This window comes from Pogona vitticeps, chromosome 5 (genome assembly GCF_051106095.1).
Source record: "Pogona vitticeps strain Pit_001003342236 chromosome 5, PviZW2.1, whole genome shotgun sequence".
Taxonomy (NCBI): Eukaryota; Metazoa; Chordata; class Lepidosauria; order Squamata; family Agamidae; genus Pogona; species Pogona vitticeps.
In genome coordinates this window covers 187,884,418-187,902,504 of record NC_135787.1, presented here as the reverse complement: position 1 = coordinate 187,902,504, position 18,087 = coordinate 187,884,418, and the positions used below count along the sequence as shown (strand labels likewise).

The window sequence follows — 18,087 nt, the reverse complement described above, 5'->3', positions numbered from 1 at the left end:
CTAGACAAACCCCACAGTCACAATTTATATTAACATAGGCATTCAGATATGCCAGAATGATTACAAATACATTGATTTCCAAGCAATTTAAAATAAACAATTATCTTGCAGCCAAATAAAATACCTCGCTTTCCGGCCAGAAAGCAGGCTTCTGCCACCCCCATGGTTCCCTGTGCATTGTGTACTTTGAATTTTAAAAGTTGATTTCAAACATGCTAAACCCCATTCGGAAAAAAAATTTCCACATGTTACTGAGCCCTTTGTTAGTCTTTTAAGATACTGCAATGTTTTTTGCTCTTTTTTCAGGAAAATGCTTCCTGGCCCATTGTTTGCGAAGGTGTGCTATATGGATGTTCAATATATGATCAATACCAGTGGCACCACTAGCATCACTGAAAGTCAGCACAGAAGGGTTTTACAGTAAAATAATAATTTGAATAAAGCAAATCAAGATTGCCATGGTAAACACAATTGTACTACAGAGTAAGCGCCATCAAATGCTCTGAGATTTGCTTCCACCTCTGAATAAGTATGGATTGGATGATGATGTGCACTGGTATGGGTTCATCTCCATCCAAGGAATATGGGGCATGTAGCAGCTCTTAGGCTGGCCCCAAAACCTGGCTTCTCCCCCACTCCATTTCCCGGAAGCACATGCTACCTTCTGATTTCTTCTCCCCTTTTTTTGCAGGGGGGGCCGGGAAGAGCAGCTTTTTCCCTCCCCTCCCCTCCCCTTCCCTTTGGGAACCTTGCTTCGTTCCCCCTTTTATCAAGAATGTAGATATCTAGGGCATGAATACCAACGCAGGAACCTGCATTCAATTAGAAGACCGCTCTTAACTGACCTACATAACAGTTCATTCATGAGATAATATGACCTGCAGCCATAGAGATTTTTTTAAAAAATAAAGTCAGTTGATTGAGCTGGGCTTGGCTCTACGTGCCGCAAACTCTCTGGCGACCAGGGAATCATCTAAAATTAGAGCGTGCTACGCATTACCGAGAGGGGCTTTCAACACTTAAGTTTCTTTTGCAATGATATTTCTTTTATGAGATGGGCATAATAATTTGTCACTTTGGCTCTCCCTGTAATCCTTAAAGGCTTAACTTTCATTAGCAGGATGCACTGAGGTAGCCAGCAGGATGAGCAATTACGTGCTTTACAGTTCGGGTTTAGCAGCCTGTCAACTGTGGTGAAAGGGAACAGGTCAAGAACACAGCGCTGGCAGAAGATTTAGCAGTGGTGCGGGAATACCATCCTGAGAGTCAGTGGTTCAGAATCACCGAACTGTAAAGTCAAAAGGTGAGAGTTTGTTGCAAAGTTTGGAAGTTTGATTTTTCTTCTTCTCGCTGTGCAGCAGAAGTGCAGGGATTGAGAGAACAGAATAGCTTCACGTTCCCCGGAGTAGTCCACCCCTTTTTCTCATTAACTGGCATTTAATGAGCAATTTACCTTATTTTGTCTCAGTAATTTACCTTATTTTTCCGTTTGTTGGATAGTTGAGTATCCCACAGCTATAAATACTCAACTATCCCACACGCTACAATAGAACACAGAGTTCTAACTCCTGTCCTCTGAAGATGCCAGCCACAAAGACTGGCGAAACGTTAGGAAGAAGTACTTTAAGAACATGGCCGAACAGCCTGGAAAACCCACAACAACCATCTTATGAGCCCGGAAAACCCACAACAGCCATCTTATGTTTATGTTTGCATATTTAACCTAATTCCCAGCAAATTGCTGAGAGAAGCACACGTGACACCTTCCCCTTTATTTTCACTGCAGCATTTTGAGCCAGGTTAGACAGAATCTAACTATCCTCCAGATTCTCTGGTGAACTGTCATCTGTGCCCAGGTCATCTTGGTAGTCTCCTTTAAAAAAGAAGATGATGGACAGGAGAACAAGCAGTGAAACACAGGGCCACCACTTTAAGGAACTGAATATGAGAAGAATGGAAGAATTGTTGCATAGACACTTCTTTTCGGGTACACTGTTCACAAAACACTCCAATTTAAAATTTTGGGGGAGATGAAACATATTTATGGAAAATTGGTTGCATCCGTTTCATTAGTTCCTCTAATAAATTACAAGATAGCTTCCTTCAGTTTCTTAAATATTTTTAAACAGTGCCAAGAGCTTGCAGAGGGGAAGTTTACTGGTTAACGGATATAATAGCATCTTGCCAGACCACAAAGGAAACGGAGAAGCAGACTTGAAGTCTTGTGTGTGTGAGAGAGAGTGTGTTTTGAAAAAAGAAAAAAGTAGCCTACACCACCAGTTGCGAAGGAGGAACTGGTGCAGAGAATCAGCCATTTCTGCATGGAGCCATGAGGTATGCTTTTTTTAACTCATTTTATTAAGCCCACTGCCAATTTTCTTAAGAGAATCTACACCCAGAGGACTTGGAACAGGTGTTGCTGAGATGCTGAGCGACCTTTTTGAGGGGATGGAGGGCAGGATGTCACTTTCCAGAACAGAATTTCCTTTGAAAACTTGGCCATGGTGAGGGGAACAAGGTCAGCAACTGAACAGTGTTCCAGGGGAGAAAGAGAAAGGAGCTTTCTTGAACCAGGAGAATATCATGCTCATACACAATGTCCTGGAGACATTTGAAATGGCTACAGAGGAGAAGGCTTGAAGCTGCCAAAAAATCCAGGTGGATGTCTTGTTTGGACCTCTTTTCATCTCTTTCTTTCCCCCCCCCTTTTCCTTCATCTTTCAAACGGAGCTGCTCTTCTTGACTTGTCGGAGGCTTTATTCTCTCTTCCACTTTTAACTTTGGTCCCATCGAGTGCAGAAAGTTTGGCATGTTTCCCAAATTCTTGCTCCAGTAGAAGGATTTAAAACTTGACCCTACTGTTGTGACAGACAGCATGTTGGGTGTTGAAGAGTCAAACCCTCTAAGGAGTCCCTCCTCAAAAAAAAATCTGACAGAAGGGCTTTACTCAGCATCTGGCTAGTTACCGTGTCTTTGAGCCAGGAAGAAACCCTTACCTCTACCAATAGTTAGACAGTGACCACGGTGGGTTGTCCTTTCTTGACCTCCATCTTTGTCTTTTCCCTCCGTTGCCTTGAATTTAATACTGCAAGCTCCCCAGAGCACAGAGCCATCTTTCTGTGAGTGTGTACAGTGTCGTGGATTTTGATAGTGTGATATAAATAGCAGTGGGGTATAAGGTTGCCCGTTCTCTGGGCCCCTAGCTGGAATATCAGGACATTGCTGAGAGAGAAAGAGAAATCTCAGGATAAGTATTGGTAAAGGATCCACATTTGGTGCAAGTGGCTTTATAAGCCTGGCCTCTCATCTCCACCCCGCCCTCGTTTGTTCTAGGACTCAGTGTGTTTCTCCATGTTTGGCTCTTGTACAATATTATCTCGCCAAAGAGTCAAGAGCAAGGAAAAAGAGGAGCTGATAAATATACAAACTTAATCCTGTTTGGAGCAAGTGGGGGGCAGGGAAAGACAACTTTATCTATTTTATTTGATTTGTAATGTATGCCACCAATGTAATGCAAGAACTACAGTGGTGCCTCACTAGACTATGATAATCCGTTCCACTGAAATCGCTGTTTAGCAAAATCATTGTCTCGCGAAAAGCATTTCCCCATTGGAATGAATTGAAACCTGTTTAGTGCGTTCCAATGGGGAAGAATCATCGTTGTCTAGCGAAGATCGGCCATAGGAAAGCCGCTTTGCGAACCACCGATCAGCTGTTTAAATCACTGTCTTGCGAAGCTTAGGTCCCAAAAACACCTGTTTGCGAGCGCAGAGAGAGCTGTCAAAATCTAGCGAAAATCGGTTTGCGAAGCAGGGACCAAACATTGTCCAGCAACATTCCCCCATAGGAATCACTGTTTTGCGAATCGCTATAGTGATCGCAAAAAGCCAATGTCTAGCGAAAAACTGTAATGTGGGGTAACTGTCTAGCGAGGCACCACCGTACATTGGGCGGTTTGAGCGTGCTACACAGCCCGTGACCCTTCTTGTTGCACAATGGCAATAGAACAGAGCTTTGGAAAACTCTTTACGTGGTATGTGATCCCTAGGGAGAATGGTGGCAACAATGACCGTTGCTTGATGTTTTTTTCAGTCTTGTGTGATGTCACACAGACTGTCCCTGACAGTCCTTTTGCCCCCCCCCAAATCTCACAGCTGCTGTTGACCTTGTGATACCAATGAACTCTTGTGTTGTCATTATTGTTTAAACTCTTTGCCAACTGTGCTTGCTGTAGCAGGATTTCACAGTGGGCATTATGTGAGAAAGGCTCAGCAATGTTCTTTATCATCCTAATCTAATCTACTTGGTGGCTATTCAAGTTGATAGTCTGACCTCCCGCCTTCCATGCCCAGGTCCACCAAGCTGACCTCTGTTGCTCTACACCACCACGATCTCAAGGTAATCGAGACAGGGTGCCAGGTTATCATAACATAAGGGCATTATTATTTTTGTTAGAAGTCATAGCAACAGCATCTGTTCCCAACGATTCTCCTGTAATTTTTCCATGCATTATCATTGTGTTTTATAATTTCTGTGTAACATTGAGACTCAACAGTGTAATCAGAGTTTTCAACTACTACTAACATCATAATCATTGGGACTTATTCCCAAAAAGCATTACTACCATTTTAAACTTAACCATAAAATATAAATATAAGAAAAGGCTGGGAAGGGGGGAGAACCAATTAACTAGAGTAGAGTTCACAGTAGCTCTACTGCAGCTTCTTAAGCAGACTGGCTTTACCCTTAAAAACACTAGTTTTTTTTTTAAATAGTTGCTTTGTATTTTAGGAAAACTCTAGATGTTGGTAGGGGGCACAAACAGGAAGGGGACAGTCTCTAGGCGCAAATGCAAGATCTTTCCTTACGATAGGTGAAGTGATAGGCTAGTGATAACAGGAGAAATGTCAGTAGACATTTTTTAAAATTCTGTCCCCTTTTAAAAACGAACCTGTCTGCTGAAACCAGGATTGCAGAGTTGGAGGTTCCTCCGAACAAGCCGCAGGATTTCAGCAAGAGGCGCCTTTATCAGCATTTAGAAAGCAACGGGGCGTTCCATTGCTTTGGGCCAGCCCGAGTCATGCAAACCGAAATGTAGATAGTTTATCTGTTATCTCCAGCAGCAGGCCCATGCATGGGAAGAAGAACACAGCAAAGACTGAACGTGCTCAAATCGGGTAAACTGGACGGTTGCTCGTTGCTTGGTATCTTAAAAAAGGCATGTGGGTTTAAAAGGGCTTTGACTTAGAAGCCGGGGATTTTAGGCAAGTAAGTTGAGATGGAGGGGCACTGGAAGATCTTTCAGGGACCTCTTTCATTTCAACCAGATACGTGTAGATGGCAAAAAGGAATTCAGAAGGAAGTCTACATGCCAAACGGTGCAATATTTTTGAACATTTGCAAAGATATTTAGACTTATAATTTTCTTCATTTCCTTTTTTAAAAAAATATTTGTTTTCATTGAAGGTAAGAATGTTATCCAGAAATTGCTTGCATCCTGGACAGAATCTCTCTTAGCTCTAAAACAGAGGTGTTTTCTGAAACTTTCTTGGTTGTTAAAAATGCCCAGTGCGATTCAGCGACTATTATTTAACTCTAGGAATGAATTTTTCTTCTTCTTCTTTCTACTCCAGCTGTTCTCTACCTTTTTTTTTTTTGCCAAGGCCATAAAAAAAAAGATATGAAAGAAATGTAGGCCGAATCAGGATTGGATAAATTGCATCGCAAACCTTATAAAGCGGTGGGTGAAGAATTGTTTCTAATCTGTAGGCCCCTTTCAAATGGGCCCCATTGGGAAAAGCGGTGTTAGAGAGGTGTTTCTACTCCTCCCTTAAGTGGCTAAAAGGAGAGGGTAGTGTTGTTTCTTTCTGTTACTCAAGAACCATTTTTCTCTACACCTTCCCTAGTCCACGTTTCTACATCTGGAGCAATTGCACTGAAATTTCCGGAGATGGAAGGGTGATACCAGTGACAAACAGGGGACACAAATCGAGATGGGCATGAACCTCGGTTTAGAGATTCATGCAGGTTCATAAATGCATTGACACAAATGGCTCATGTCCCCTTCCCCCGTCTCCCCGGCCAATGCCCCCACTCACAGTCGGAACATGCTCCTCTCCTCCAGCAGTTCAGCCAGTCCCCGGCAGGAGCACAGGTTTGCTTTACCTGCCTCCTTGTCTCAGTGGGCGATCAGCCAAGGAGACGGGGCAGGGAAGCCCATGCTCCTTCCAGGGACTGGCCGAACAGCCAAAGAGGAGGAGGGGAGGAACACGCACCGACTGGCGAGTAGGGGATCCAGCCCGGGCGGTAAGGGAAGGGAACACACCGCAGCTGTGGTGCTGCATTTACAAACCAGTAGGGGCCACTGAAACGGGGTCCGTGCCCACTTGCAGATACAAGTGTATCCCGGTGAGGATACTGGCAGCAAACGTTTCCTCATCTTGTCTCTCTTGCTGGGGAAATCCAAAACAATTCCTTGCTTTATTTATTTATTTATTTATTTATTTATTTATTTATTTACAATATTTTTTAGCCGCACCATTGCCAGTGGCTTCTTTACAATGGAAGCATAAGGGTATTCTTCTTCTCCAGGTTCCTGGAGGAATTTATTTTACCATGGTTGGAGACAATACTCAGCCCTATTCAAACTGGCACCTTCCAGATGTTTTGGACTCTAGTTCTCATCAGCCAGTTTGCATGCCTCCTGCATGCAAACTGGACGATGGGAGGCGGAGTGGGGTTGTAGTCCAAAACATCTGAACCTCCCTAGCCAACTTTGGCTTCTGAGAGAACTAAAGCAAGCTGTGTTGACCTCTGGGGGACCCTTCCGAGTCTACTGTGCTGTGATTCTATGGAATAGCAAAACAACAACAACAACAACAACAACAACAACAACAACAACAACAACAACAACAACAACAACAATAATAATAATAATAATAATAATAATAATAATAATAATAATAATAATAATAATAATACAGTGGTGCCTCGCATAGCGAGGTTAATCCGTTCCGGATTAACCTTCGCTATGCTGAAGCATCGTTGAATGGGGCCGGGAATTCCATTGGAACGCATTAAACATGGTTTAATGTGTTCCAAATGGGCCGAATACTCACCGTTCAGCGATGCTTCTTAATGGCCGGCAGCCATTTTCGCGCCCTCCCCTCGCTTAACGAGGGCACGAAAACGCTGCGCGTGGCCATTTTGGGCCATTTCCGGGCTTCCGGGGGCCATTTTGTCCGCCTAACAGCTGATTGTCGGGCTTCGTTTTGCGAAGATCGGTAAGCGAAACGCTTACCGGTCTTCGCAAAGCGAATTTTGCCCTATTAAAAAAACGTTGAGCGATCGCATTAGCGATCCCAAAAAAGGGATCGCTATGTGATTTCGTCGTTGTACGGTGTGCTCGTTAAGCGAGGCACCACTGTAGTAGTAGTAGTAGTAGTAGTAGTAGTAGTAGTAGTAGTAGTAGTAGTAATAATAATAATAATAATAATAATAATAATAATAATAATAATAATAATAATAATAATAATAATAATAATAATAATAATAATACAGTGGTGCCTCGCATAGCGAGGTTAATCCGTTCCGGATTAACCTTCGCTATGCTGAAGCATCGTTGAATGGGGCCGGGAATTCCATTGGAACGCATTAAACATGGTTTAATGTGTTCCAAATGGGCCGAATACTCACCGTTCAGCGATGCTTCTTAATGGCCGGCAGCCATTTTCGCGCCCTCCCCTCGCTTAACGAGGGCACGAAAACGCTGCGCGTGGCCATTTTGGGCCATTTCCGGGCTTCCGGGGGCCATTTTGTCCGCCTAACAGCTGATTGTCGGGCTTCGTTTTGCGAAGATCGGTAAGCGAAACGCTTACCGGTCTTCGCAAAGCGAATTTTGCCCTATTAAAAAACTGTTGAGCGATCGCATTAGCGATCCCAAAAAAGGGATCGCTATGCGATTTCGTCGTTGTATGGTGCGCTCATTAAGCGAGGCACCACTGTAGTAGTAGTAGTAGTAGTAGTAGTAGTAGTAGTAGTAGTAGTAGTAGTAGTAGTAGTAGTAATAATAATAATAATAATAATAATAATAATAATAATAATAATAATAATAATAATAATAATAATAATAATAATAATAATAATAATAATAATAATAATAATAATAAAAGTGACACCAAGTCAATGCTGGCTTATGGAGACCCTTTTCAGAGTTTTCTAGTTAGAGAATACTCAGAGCTGGTTTACCATTCCCTTCATCCTGGGACTACTCTGCAGCTGTTACACAGGCTGGCTCTACTCACAGGAAGCACAAGGAGGAATCAAACTGCCGACCTCTGGCAGATACCTAAGCCACTGAAAATATGGAATAGTAAAGGAACAGTTTATTCTGCTCTGCCTGCCTCCAATGAGAATTCTGTCTTATGCTCACATAAATTTGATTACAGTATAAGTGCGGCATGTGATTTTTAGCATTGCTTTCTTTGCAACAAACCATAGTGAAGTAATAGAACAAAATAACTCCGGCTTTAGTAGCAGTTTCATCTTTCTTGCAGAGAGAAGATTATCCATATCTATATTAGAGGAATAATAGATTCAGAAGGCATGTAAATGCTTCTAGTTAACCTTTGTGCAGATCCTTCCCATTCTGTTTTAATACATTTGAAAATGGGACGGGAATCACCAAGGTAATGGTGGTTAACTATGGGCTGTCTGGATGGTGTGTGTTATATCTTTATGTTGTCTGCGGTGATGGCTTAAAATGTGGTCACCTCTTTTGAACATGGCATACATTATGGAAACGAGAGCTGGGAGCTAAGTTTGTAGAGGACTGTTATTGGGTGATCAAGATCTCATTGGGATGTTTCCTTGCCTCCGGGCCCTCAAGACATTTTGGTGCCTGAGGCAGGAAATCACAGCTGTGTCTCCTGTGGTGGTAAAAAGGTATAATAATCAATTAAACAGTGGCAAACGTTTACCCTTTGATGATGCTCAGAAAATATTCTCTGTAGCAACCATTTCAGTCTGTCTGATAAATCTTAATCTCTGGCCTGAGTGAGGTATCATACGCTCTTCTCTGGTCCCAAAACTATTAAAGTGGTACCTCGCTAGACAGTTACCCTGCATGACAGTTTGTTTGCTAGACATTGACTTTTTGCGATTGCTATAGCGATTCGCAAAACAGTGATTCCTATGGGGGAATATCTCTGGACAATGTTTGGTCCCTGCTTCACAAACCAATTTTTGCTAGACGACGATTTTGACAGCTCTCTCTGCGCTCGCAAAACGGGTGTTTTTGGGACCTGAGCTTCGCAAGATAGCGATTTAAACAGCTGATCGGCGGTTCGCAAAGCGGCTTTCCTATGGCCGATCTTGGCTAGACAACGATGATTCTTCCCCATTGAAATGCATTAAACAGGTTTCAGTGCATTCCAATAGGGAAATGCTTTTCGCTAGACAATGATTTCGCTAAACAGCGATAAGTGGAACGGATTATCATCGCCTAGCAAGGCATCACTGTAATTTAGCAAAGCCATACACAAGTGTAGATTGTGTAGAGACAATAAACTTACCCCACACAAGTATCTCACCTTATCGTGTGCTATCAAGTCAATTCTGACTTATGGTGACCATTTTCAAGTAGAGAGTACTCAGAAGTAGTTTACCAGCCCTTTCTTCTGGGTTGGCCCTGGGACTATGTAGTTTGACCAAGACCACCCAGGCTCACTTTTCTGAGATGCATAGTGGAGAAACTGAACTCCCAACTTCTACCTAACTCACTGGGCTATCCATCTAGCTAGCTCACCTTAAACAAGGCTAGAATCCATGTGTAAACATTGCATTCTTGAAGCATTGTAGGAGCTCAAGCATAGAGGGGAAGACAACTGTAGTTCCCAGCCTTGGGTTGCACAGATGTTTTTGGACTGGACTATAATTCCTAGAAGCCTTTCATCACCAGCTGTGCTGGCTGGGGGGTTTTCTTGGTTAACATCTGAGTTAACCAAGGAAATTGTGGAAATTGGTTTTCTTATTTCTGTACTCTTAACTTTCCAGCACTTGTGAGATTTGATGGTCAGAGGTCTGGAGTTTCTTTGGAATTTATCAGCAGTTCCACACAGAGGTGATGAATATTACTTGGTCTGGATTACACCTTCTAGAGGCGATGCTGGCTGGAGGACTCTGGAAGTTGTCCTCTAAAACAGTGATCCCCAACCTTGAGCCTCCAGATGTTCTTCGACTACAACTCCCAGAAATCCTGGCCAACTCCTAGAAGGCTTCACCACCATCTCTGCTGACCAGGATTTCTGGGAGTTGAAGTCCAAGAACATCTGGAGGCCCAAGGTTGGGGACCACAGCTCTAAAAGAAGTAATTTTTCCACTTTTGCCTTCTCGTTGAGAAGATTGGTCATGGAGAACTGTCCTGAAGATGGCTTGCCCATTGCTACAGGTCTCTTCCTATAGGAAGCCAAAAGAGAAGTTGATGCTTCCAGTTCCCACTGTAATCATCCCACTAGTGTGGTCCATGCACTGTGTGAACAGAGTGGGCAGAATATCCCACGTCCTGGGATCCGGTGCAACACACCTGTTCTTTGTAAGTTATCCCTGGCAGTCAGATTAGTGTGAAAAGTTTTTCCTAAACTTTGCAGGAGGGGGGGAAGACGGATTTAAGTGAACTAAAAGAAGTAAGAACAAGGGCTATGTTGGGCAAAATGTGGACAGAGGCCCCTCTCAGATTGTTTTGCGAGCAGTTGTGCTTTTGTAGTTTGCCCTTCTTCTTTTTAACTCTTCAGCTGACCACATCTATTTTTGGCTGGGCCCCTCGTGTCATATGCTTGTCTTGAGTTTGGGCTATCACATTGCAGCTCACAACTTAAGTTGCATCCCATCTTCATAGTCCACGGCACCTGCATGACCTTACTGGTGACTTTTTCCGCTTGCCAAGTCATGGGCAGGGCCAGACTCATCGTCTTCCTAGCCGATTCTGCTTTGGTCGCTTTTCTCTCTCCCTACACACACCCAACCCTTTTTTAAAGCAAGACATGAAATTCTTTCCAAATTGCTAGCAACTCTTGTACCTAACCTGCCTGGGGTTTGATCCCAAGCAAATTGTGCGCTTCAGTGAGTGGCCTGAAAGTAGTTTGCATTTTACATTGCCATACTTACAAGGAAGTATGGAGAAGGCTAGCCGGTCAGTGGTTTTGATATCTGGCTGCGGACACAAAGAGGTTGGGAGTTCGATTCCCCTTTGTGCCTCCTGTGCGTACAGCCAGCCTGTGTAGCCTTGGGCCAGCTGCGCAGTCCCAGGGCTCCCCCAGAAGAAGGAAAAGGATAAACCATTCCTGAGTACTGTATTCTCTACCCGGAAAACCTTAAAAAGGGTCTCCATAAGTCAGAATTGACTTGGAAGCACATGATTATTTTTGTCTGCCCTCCCAGCTTCCTTCCTTCTTGTGTTTACTGGGCTGGTGCAGCTGTTGGCGTTGCCTCAGCCGTGGGGCTGTGACTCAGTTCTTCTTGCCGGAAACTAGAACAGAAGAAGAGAGCCTTTCTTCTTCCCGTAACTTGCCAGCAGCACCCAGAGGACCACCATTGGCTGCAATGATGAGGGACGTTCAAAAGAACAACAGAAAGGGCTTGGATGTGGAATGAGAAGAGGGTTGCAGGGTTGCAAAGGGCTTGAGGGCCAGGTGGATTGGACAAGGTCATTCTTCCCCAATTCAGATTCAGATCAAATTAACTGATCTTTATTCTTTGTCTTCTCACCTATTTCATCTTGGCAATGTTTTAGAAATAAGTGTTAAAGTGTTAAAGTTTCAGCTTTGGAGGATTTTATTATGTTTGTTATATTTATCATGTATGTAAGCTGCCCCGAGTAGATTTTGTCTGGGGGGGGCGGGGTAAATAAAAGTTTTTTAAAAAGTAAAGTAAAAAAAAGCTCGAGAAGAATGCAGGGAGCCATGGTGTGAGCATAACAAGCCCTTGAGCTTTGTATTTTGAGTAAGGTTCCCCTTGACATTTAGTACAGTTGTGTCTGACTCTAAGGGGTGGTGCTCATCCCCGTTTCCAAGCCACAGAGCCAGCGTTTCTCCGAAGACCATTTCTGTGGTCATGTGGCCAGTGCTACTAGACACGGAACTCCGTGACCTTCCCTATCGACTCGCATTTTTTACGTGCTTTCGAACCGCTAGGTTGGCAGGAGCTGGGACAAGTGACGGGAGCTCCCTCCATTGCGTGGATTCCAACTGCTGATCTTTTGACCTTACAGCCCAGACGCTTTGTGGTGTAACCCGCAGCACCACCACATCCCTTTGTACTTTGAGTACATTGGTCTGAGTCCAGAGATGGGGAAGACAGCATCTTTGAACTGCAACCCCCAGATTCTCTTAGCTGCTTAATGGGAGATTCTGGGAATTGTAGTCCAAGAATGTAGCTTTTCCAGGCTTTTTTATTTGGGGGGAGGGAAGCCCTATGACCTATCTCATAATTAAAGTAGAGCCCCTCTGGAATCAGATATGAGCAAAGAACAGTATGAACCGCACATTAAAATAGCCATAATTACATGGAAGTATGGAGAAGGCTAGCTGACTGGATAGCTCAATGGTTTAGGTATGTAGTGCAGAGCCCCGATGTTGGGAGTTTGATTCCCCACTGTGCCTCCTGGAAGGACAGTCAACCTGTGTAGCCTTGGGCAATCTACATAATCTCAAGGCATCCCCTGAGCATTTGCAGACTTTCCATTCTTACTCCTCCTCCCCCGTTTTCCCTTTGTGCTTTTTTTTTAACTGCAGGCATAATTAGATGGCCCACTTGCAGTGTGATGTTGGTTTCCTTGTAATTTAGTCTTTATAAATGGGAAGAGAGAAGTAGGAGAACCCATAAAGCTAGTGGGTGAAGATACCTGCATTGTAACAAGGACTAGATCTCCCTGAGGCTTGATTCTCTATTACCTATCAAAAGCTGACTTACCTTGGTTCTCCCACTGTTGTGTGTGTGTGTTTCTGTGTCTGTGTAAAAAATAAATTTACTGCTGGGTTGCTTCACCAGGTCTGATTATATTCCTCCAAGCACTCTTGATCAAGCATGAGAGCATAGAAAGGTTCTCGAAATGTACAGCATAACTGCCTTCTGCTCCACTCCAGTGCTACTTCTGACCTATATTTTATTTCTTGATGCATTTCTTTATTTTTAAAACATAACACCCCGCTTTATTTTCACCACTCTCTCTCCGTGACTTGCGTGCACTAATAAAAGCCTTGTGCTTCACAGCTTTGGCACTCGGGTGCAAATCTTCTGCTACGGAAATAAATTGGGTTTGGGACATGGGAGGACTTTCACACATGTTTGGCATTTGAAGCACGGCATCTTCCTTTGGGCTTCTGACAGTGGGTTCAAAAGGGAATGCATACCTCTTATCGTTATGACTCTTGAGTCTTGCTTATGTCTCTGCATTCCCCCGCCACAGATTCACTGGCTTCCTTATAGTGACATTTGGTCACATACAGCAGCAGCAGGAGAAATCCAAAATGGTGGGAGAGCTTTTTTTTTTTAATGCTCGGTGTCACATTTCCAGCATCACAGGGTGCTAGTATGTAATGCCCATCGAATCCAGTTGGCATGCATGCCTCAACTGCTTGGCTGTAAATTCAGTATGCCGTGCGTGTTATATTGGGGCTTAAGATTACATGGTGTAGATATTTTAAACGATATTGCTTTCAAGGCTGGCTGTGATCATGAGGGCACAGGATTGTAGAGCTGGAAGGGACTGTAAGATGTCATAGTCCGACTGCTTTGTTCAGAGCTGATTTGAACAACAAAACAAAAAAGTAACTGGTGGCCATCCCGTTGCTGTTTAAGTATCTCCAGTGAAGGGAAGCCCACCACCTCCAGAGGTAGTTGGTTCCACTGGTGGACAACTTTGACTATTAGAATGTGTTTTTTCTGAGTCTTTAGTCAAACTGTGATCTGTTGTGTTTCCCACTCATTGGCTTTAGCCCTGCCTTCTGGAGCAACAGGGCACAAGTCGGCCTCAGCTTCTGCGTCACAGCCAGGGTTGTGAAGCAACTCTGCTCTTGTCTCAGTTTCGATCAAGACAGGATGTTTCATCATGATGGGATGTCAAGAATCCTCCAGCCCCCTTTTGAGTGCATAGCTCTGGAACACGCAGCACATAGTTTTCCCCTTTATATTTCCCACAATTTGAATAAAACCTTTGTTCAGCCCAGCTAAGGTCTACCAACTACACACACACACTCAGAACAAGCAGTGTGATCACATGGGGCAATGGGTCCCAGTTTGGACCTTTTGTGGAGTGGTCCAGTACGATATATTTCACAATGATCACACAACACATGGGGAAATGCTCTCCATCCCAACCCCAATCCATACCCAAACTGGACCTTTTTGGTCCAGCTGTAGGGCTTTGATTTTGGGAGGCTGGGATAAAGCAATTCCCAGCAGATGTAAGGATTGTTCGAAAGAAGTGAACTTCCATTTGAGCAGTGCTTCCCAACCTTGGGTTCCCAGATGTTCTTGTGCTGCAGCTCCCATAAGTCCTAGTGGTGAAGGCTCCTGGGAGTTGTAGTGCAAGAACATCTAGGCACCCAAGGATGAGAACCATTGCATGAAAGCAGCCCATTCCAGTGCAATCAGACAAAAATTCACAACCATCAGTCTTGAAAATGCATAAAATGTCTCAGAGGCCTATTTTTTTTTTAAAAAAAGTCTTGCTCTCTTGTTGTGAGGAGGAAAATCCCCTCATTGCCTCGATTACCAAATGAGAATGAAACAAACCAGGACTTACATCTGTAGTGACACAATCCTTTAGTTACTCAGAAGCAAATATCATGTTCCCCCTTAACCTTTTCTTCTGTAGGAATCAGCAGCTCTAGCTTTTTTAAGCCATTCCTCATAGCCCTTGGATTCCCTCAACCTCCTGGTTGCTCTCCTTGTGACAACTGAAGCGGTTCTCTTTTTTCAGTTCCCTATTTGGGTGAAACTTCAAAACAAAGCTCATTCATTCAGCTGCAAAAACAACTCCGTGTCTATGGCTTGGTACCTAAAGTTAAGCTGCAAACTACCCCCTTTTGCATATGACCCTGATTAAGACATCTACGTTGGCTTGGGCATGTCATGAGAATGGCTGATGGTCGGATTCCAAAAGATCTCCTTTATGGAGAATTAGTGCAGGGAAATCGCCCCAGAGGGAGACAACAGCTAAGATACAAGGATATCTGCAAGCGGGATCTGAAGGCCTTGGGAATGGACCCCAACAGATGGGAAACCCTGACATCTGAGTTTTCAGCCTCGAGGTAGGTGATGCATCTTGGCCTCTCCCAATTTGAAGAGACCCTTGTCCAGCAGGCTGAGGCAAAGAAGCAGTCAAAAAAGCAGCCAAATCAGGGAGCTGGACAGGGGACAGATTGTATTTGTATTCAGTGTGGAAGGGATGGTCACTCTCGAATTGGCCTTCTCAGCCACACTAGACACTGTTCCAAGTCCTCTATTCAGAGCATGTTACCATAGTCTCTCAAGACTGAAGGATGCCTAATCTAATCTGATTAGGAAACACTCCCTTATTACACAAAATAAAATGTTACTTCCCCCTTCGTACAATCAATTGATGATGATGATGAACATTTTAAAACAGTAGGCTTGGTTTCACTCATACTTTAATTCTCAGAAGCTTAGAGCAAGCCTCTGACATTTGCCGATTTCTGAAGCAAGATGCACTTCACAATGAATCTCAGGAGGTGCAAAGTGGATAATTTCTATGGATAACAGGAACATAAGTAAACATTCTTTCCCTTCTCTATACACAATAGGAAAGTTTTGTTACATCAAGCCAGAAGGGAGTAATAATTAAGTAGATTCATCACCTATAGGGTGTAACCCTGTTTCTTAGCTCAGTAAGGTGTACCAGAGAAGGGCCATTGAATCAGTGGGGATTTGATGAGTCCATTCTTCCTAAGGTTCCATTGGTTCAAATGAGCCTACTCTAGTTGTGACTTACTATGGTTTCCATGTAGCTGGAAAACTCTACTGATGTTCTAAAAAGCAGCTGCCCCAATCCATGGCTGAAATCCTGTTACAGTAAATTGCACTCGCGGGGTCCATTTGAATTAATGCCACTTCCAAAGGCTTTTTGACTCAGAAAGACACCACTAATTTAATTCTCTACTCTAGTGCAACTGATTATGTTCAGCCACAAGAGTTCAGCCATGGATTAGAGTGGTTGCATTTCAGAACATGTCTGGCATTTTTTTTTTGAGGTCCAAGATGTTCAATTGATCAAACTTGTTCTGACCTGCCCATTTCTAAACTAAAACTCTCTGGACATTATCTTTGTAGAGAGCATCGTCTTCCAACTTCCAAGTTGAGTAGTTTGTGTATTGGGGGTGCCTTTTCTGGCTGTATGTTGTCCTTTTTTAAATTTAAATGTGTGCACAGCTCTGTGATGCTCTACTTTGAGAAAAAACAACAGGTCCAAGTTAGGATGTTTTTAGTCCTCCTCCAGTCTGACAAGTTTCGAAAACCATTGATGTGCATAAATAAAACCTGCATAGGTGGAAGCTGGATAGCTCAGTGGTTTAAGTCTCTAGCGGAGTCAGGAGCTGTGAGTTTGATTCCCCACAGGGCTTCTTTGACAGGGGCTGGACTTCATAATCCATAGGGTCCCTTCCAACTCTGCCGTTCTAAAATGGTGACGATTAGGGGAGGATTTCTATGACAGGTCTCTTTTTTTCATCCTATGCTTGAATGTATGTGACTTTGGACATGTTTGTGAATAATCCAGGGAGAAAGGCCAGATTACCCATAAACATGGATAAACTTGATGGTGGGTTCGAGTCTAGGTTGCAGAGAAAGTGTGACATGTCATAGAATTTCTCCCTCTAATGTTGATGATGATGATGTAGGTTGCGTGTGGAGTACCCACCGCCAAATCCCAATATTTGTCCTTTAGGGAGATAGGTAAGTAGATGGGGGGAGCAGGCGAGGGTTGAGAATAACAGGAGGAACTCTTCTGAAGTTTTGCTTTTCTGACGGAATATGACTTTTATTTTAATCCGCCTGCCAGAGGGAGGTCAAAGGTCATTGTGACCCTTCTGTTCCTAGCATTTAATCTGTTGACAGCTGGCACCACAGTGGGGAAAGAATAATGTGGCTGGGCTCAAAGCACCATTATCAGTGCTGACAGCTGTTCATTGTGATCCCGGCCCTAGCAGGCTTCAAAACCTCATTTAAAATATATGTATTTATGTCCTTGCGTTTGTCGGGGAGAAAACTTTTTTCATGTCACCCAGTCTGGCTGTGACTTTGGAATAGGGGAATAAAATCCCTTGTACGATGTAATTTCGACAGAGCGTAAACAGCGACAAGAGTATTGTTATTTCCATATTAAAAATGTTATTTCAGAATGCGCTTCTAAAAGCAGGAGGAGGGTTAAACATCTTCCTCTTGTGGGCAAGGCATTTCCATCCTGCGTGATTAGACAGGATTATTTATTTATTTGTTTCCTGGATTTGTTACCCACTTTTCTCCCACAAATAAGATGGCTTACACATTAATACTGAGCAAAAATTAAAGCAAGAAACAAGCTCAAACCGAAAGCCACCAGCTTCTGAGACACCGTCTTAAACTGTTTGAGTTTTAATAATATTCATAATGTTTCAAAACTGTTTGAAATTGTTTTATTACTTGTCCCCTGCTCTGAAATATTTAAATATAGAGTTAGATGTAACTCTCCCACCAACCTAGCGGTTCGAAAGCATGCAAATGCAAGTAGATAAATAGGGACCACTTTGGTGGGAAGGTAACAGCGTTCTGCGTCTAAGTCGCACTGGCCACGTGACCACGGAAGATTGTCTTCAGACAAAAACGCTGGCTCTATGGCTTGGAAACGGGGATGAGCACCGCCCCCTAGAGTTTAACACGACTGGACAAAAACTGTCAAGGGGAACCTTTACCTTTACCTTTAGATGTAACTATTTCAACAAGAAAAATATTTTAAAAAATGCTTCACTATGGAATGTGAAGCACCTGACAAATATATTCTTCAATAACTAGTCAGTTACCAAATTTGCTTTCTTG

At 43.4% G+C, this 18,087-nt stretch overlaps 1 protein-coding gene across 42 annotated transcripts in view; it reads left to right on the top strand.

Moving 5' to 3' along the window:
* Positions 1-18,087, top strand: part of CELF2 (CUGBP Elav-like family member 2) — a 607,596-nt gene that overhangs the window by 298,534 nt on the left and 290,975 nt on the right. For 2 of the 42 annotated variants that reach the window (XM_078376474.1, XM_073002530.2), the window contains exon 1: positions 2,186-2,334. The exons of the other annotated variants lie outside the window; for them this stretch is intronic. In XM_078376474.1, the coding sequence (XP_078232600.1) occupies positions 2,330-2,334 (5 nt within the window). In that variant the 5' untranslated portion in view covers positions 2,186-2,329. Of the gene's footprint in view, positions 1-2,185; positions 2,335-18,087 lie in introns of those variants that run through there. 42 annotated transcript variants of the gene reach the window in all.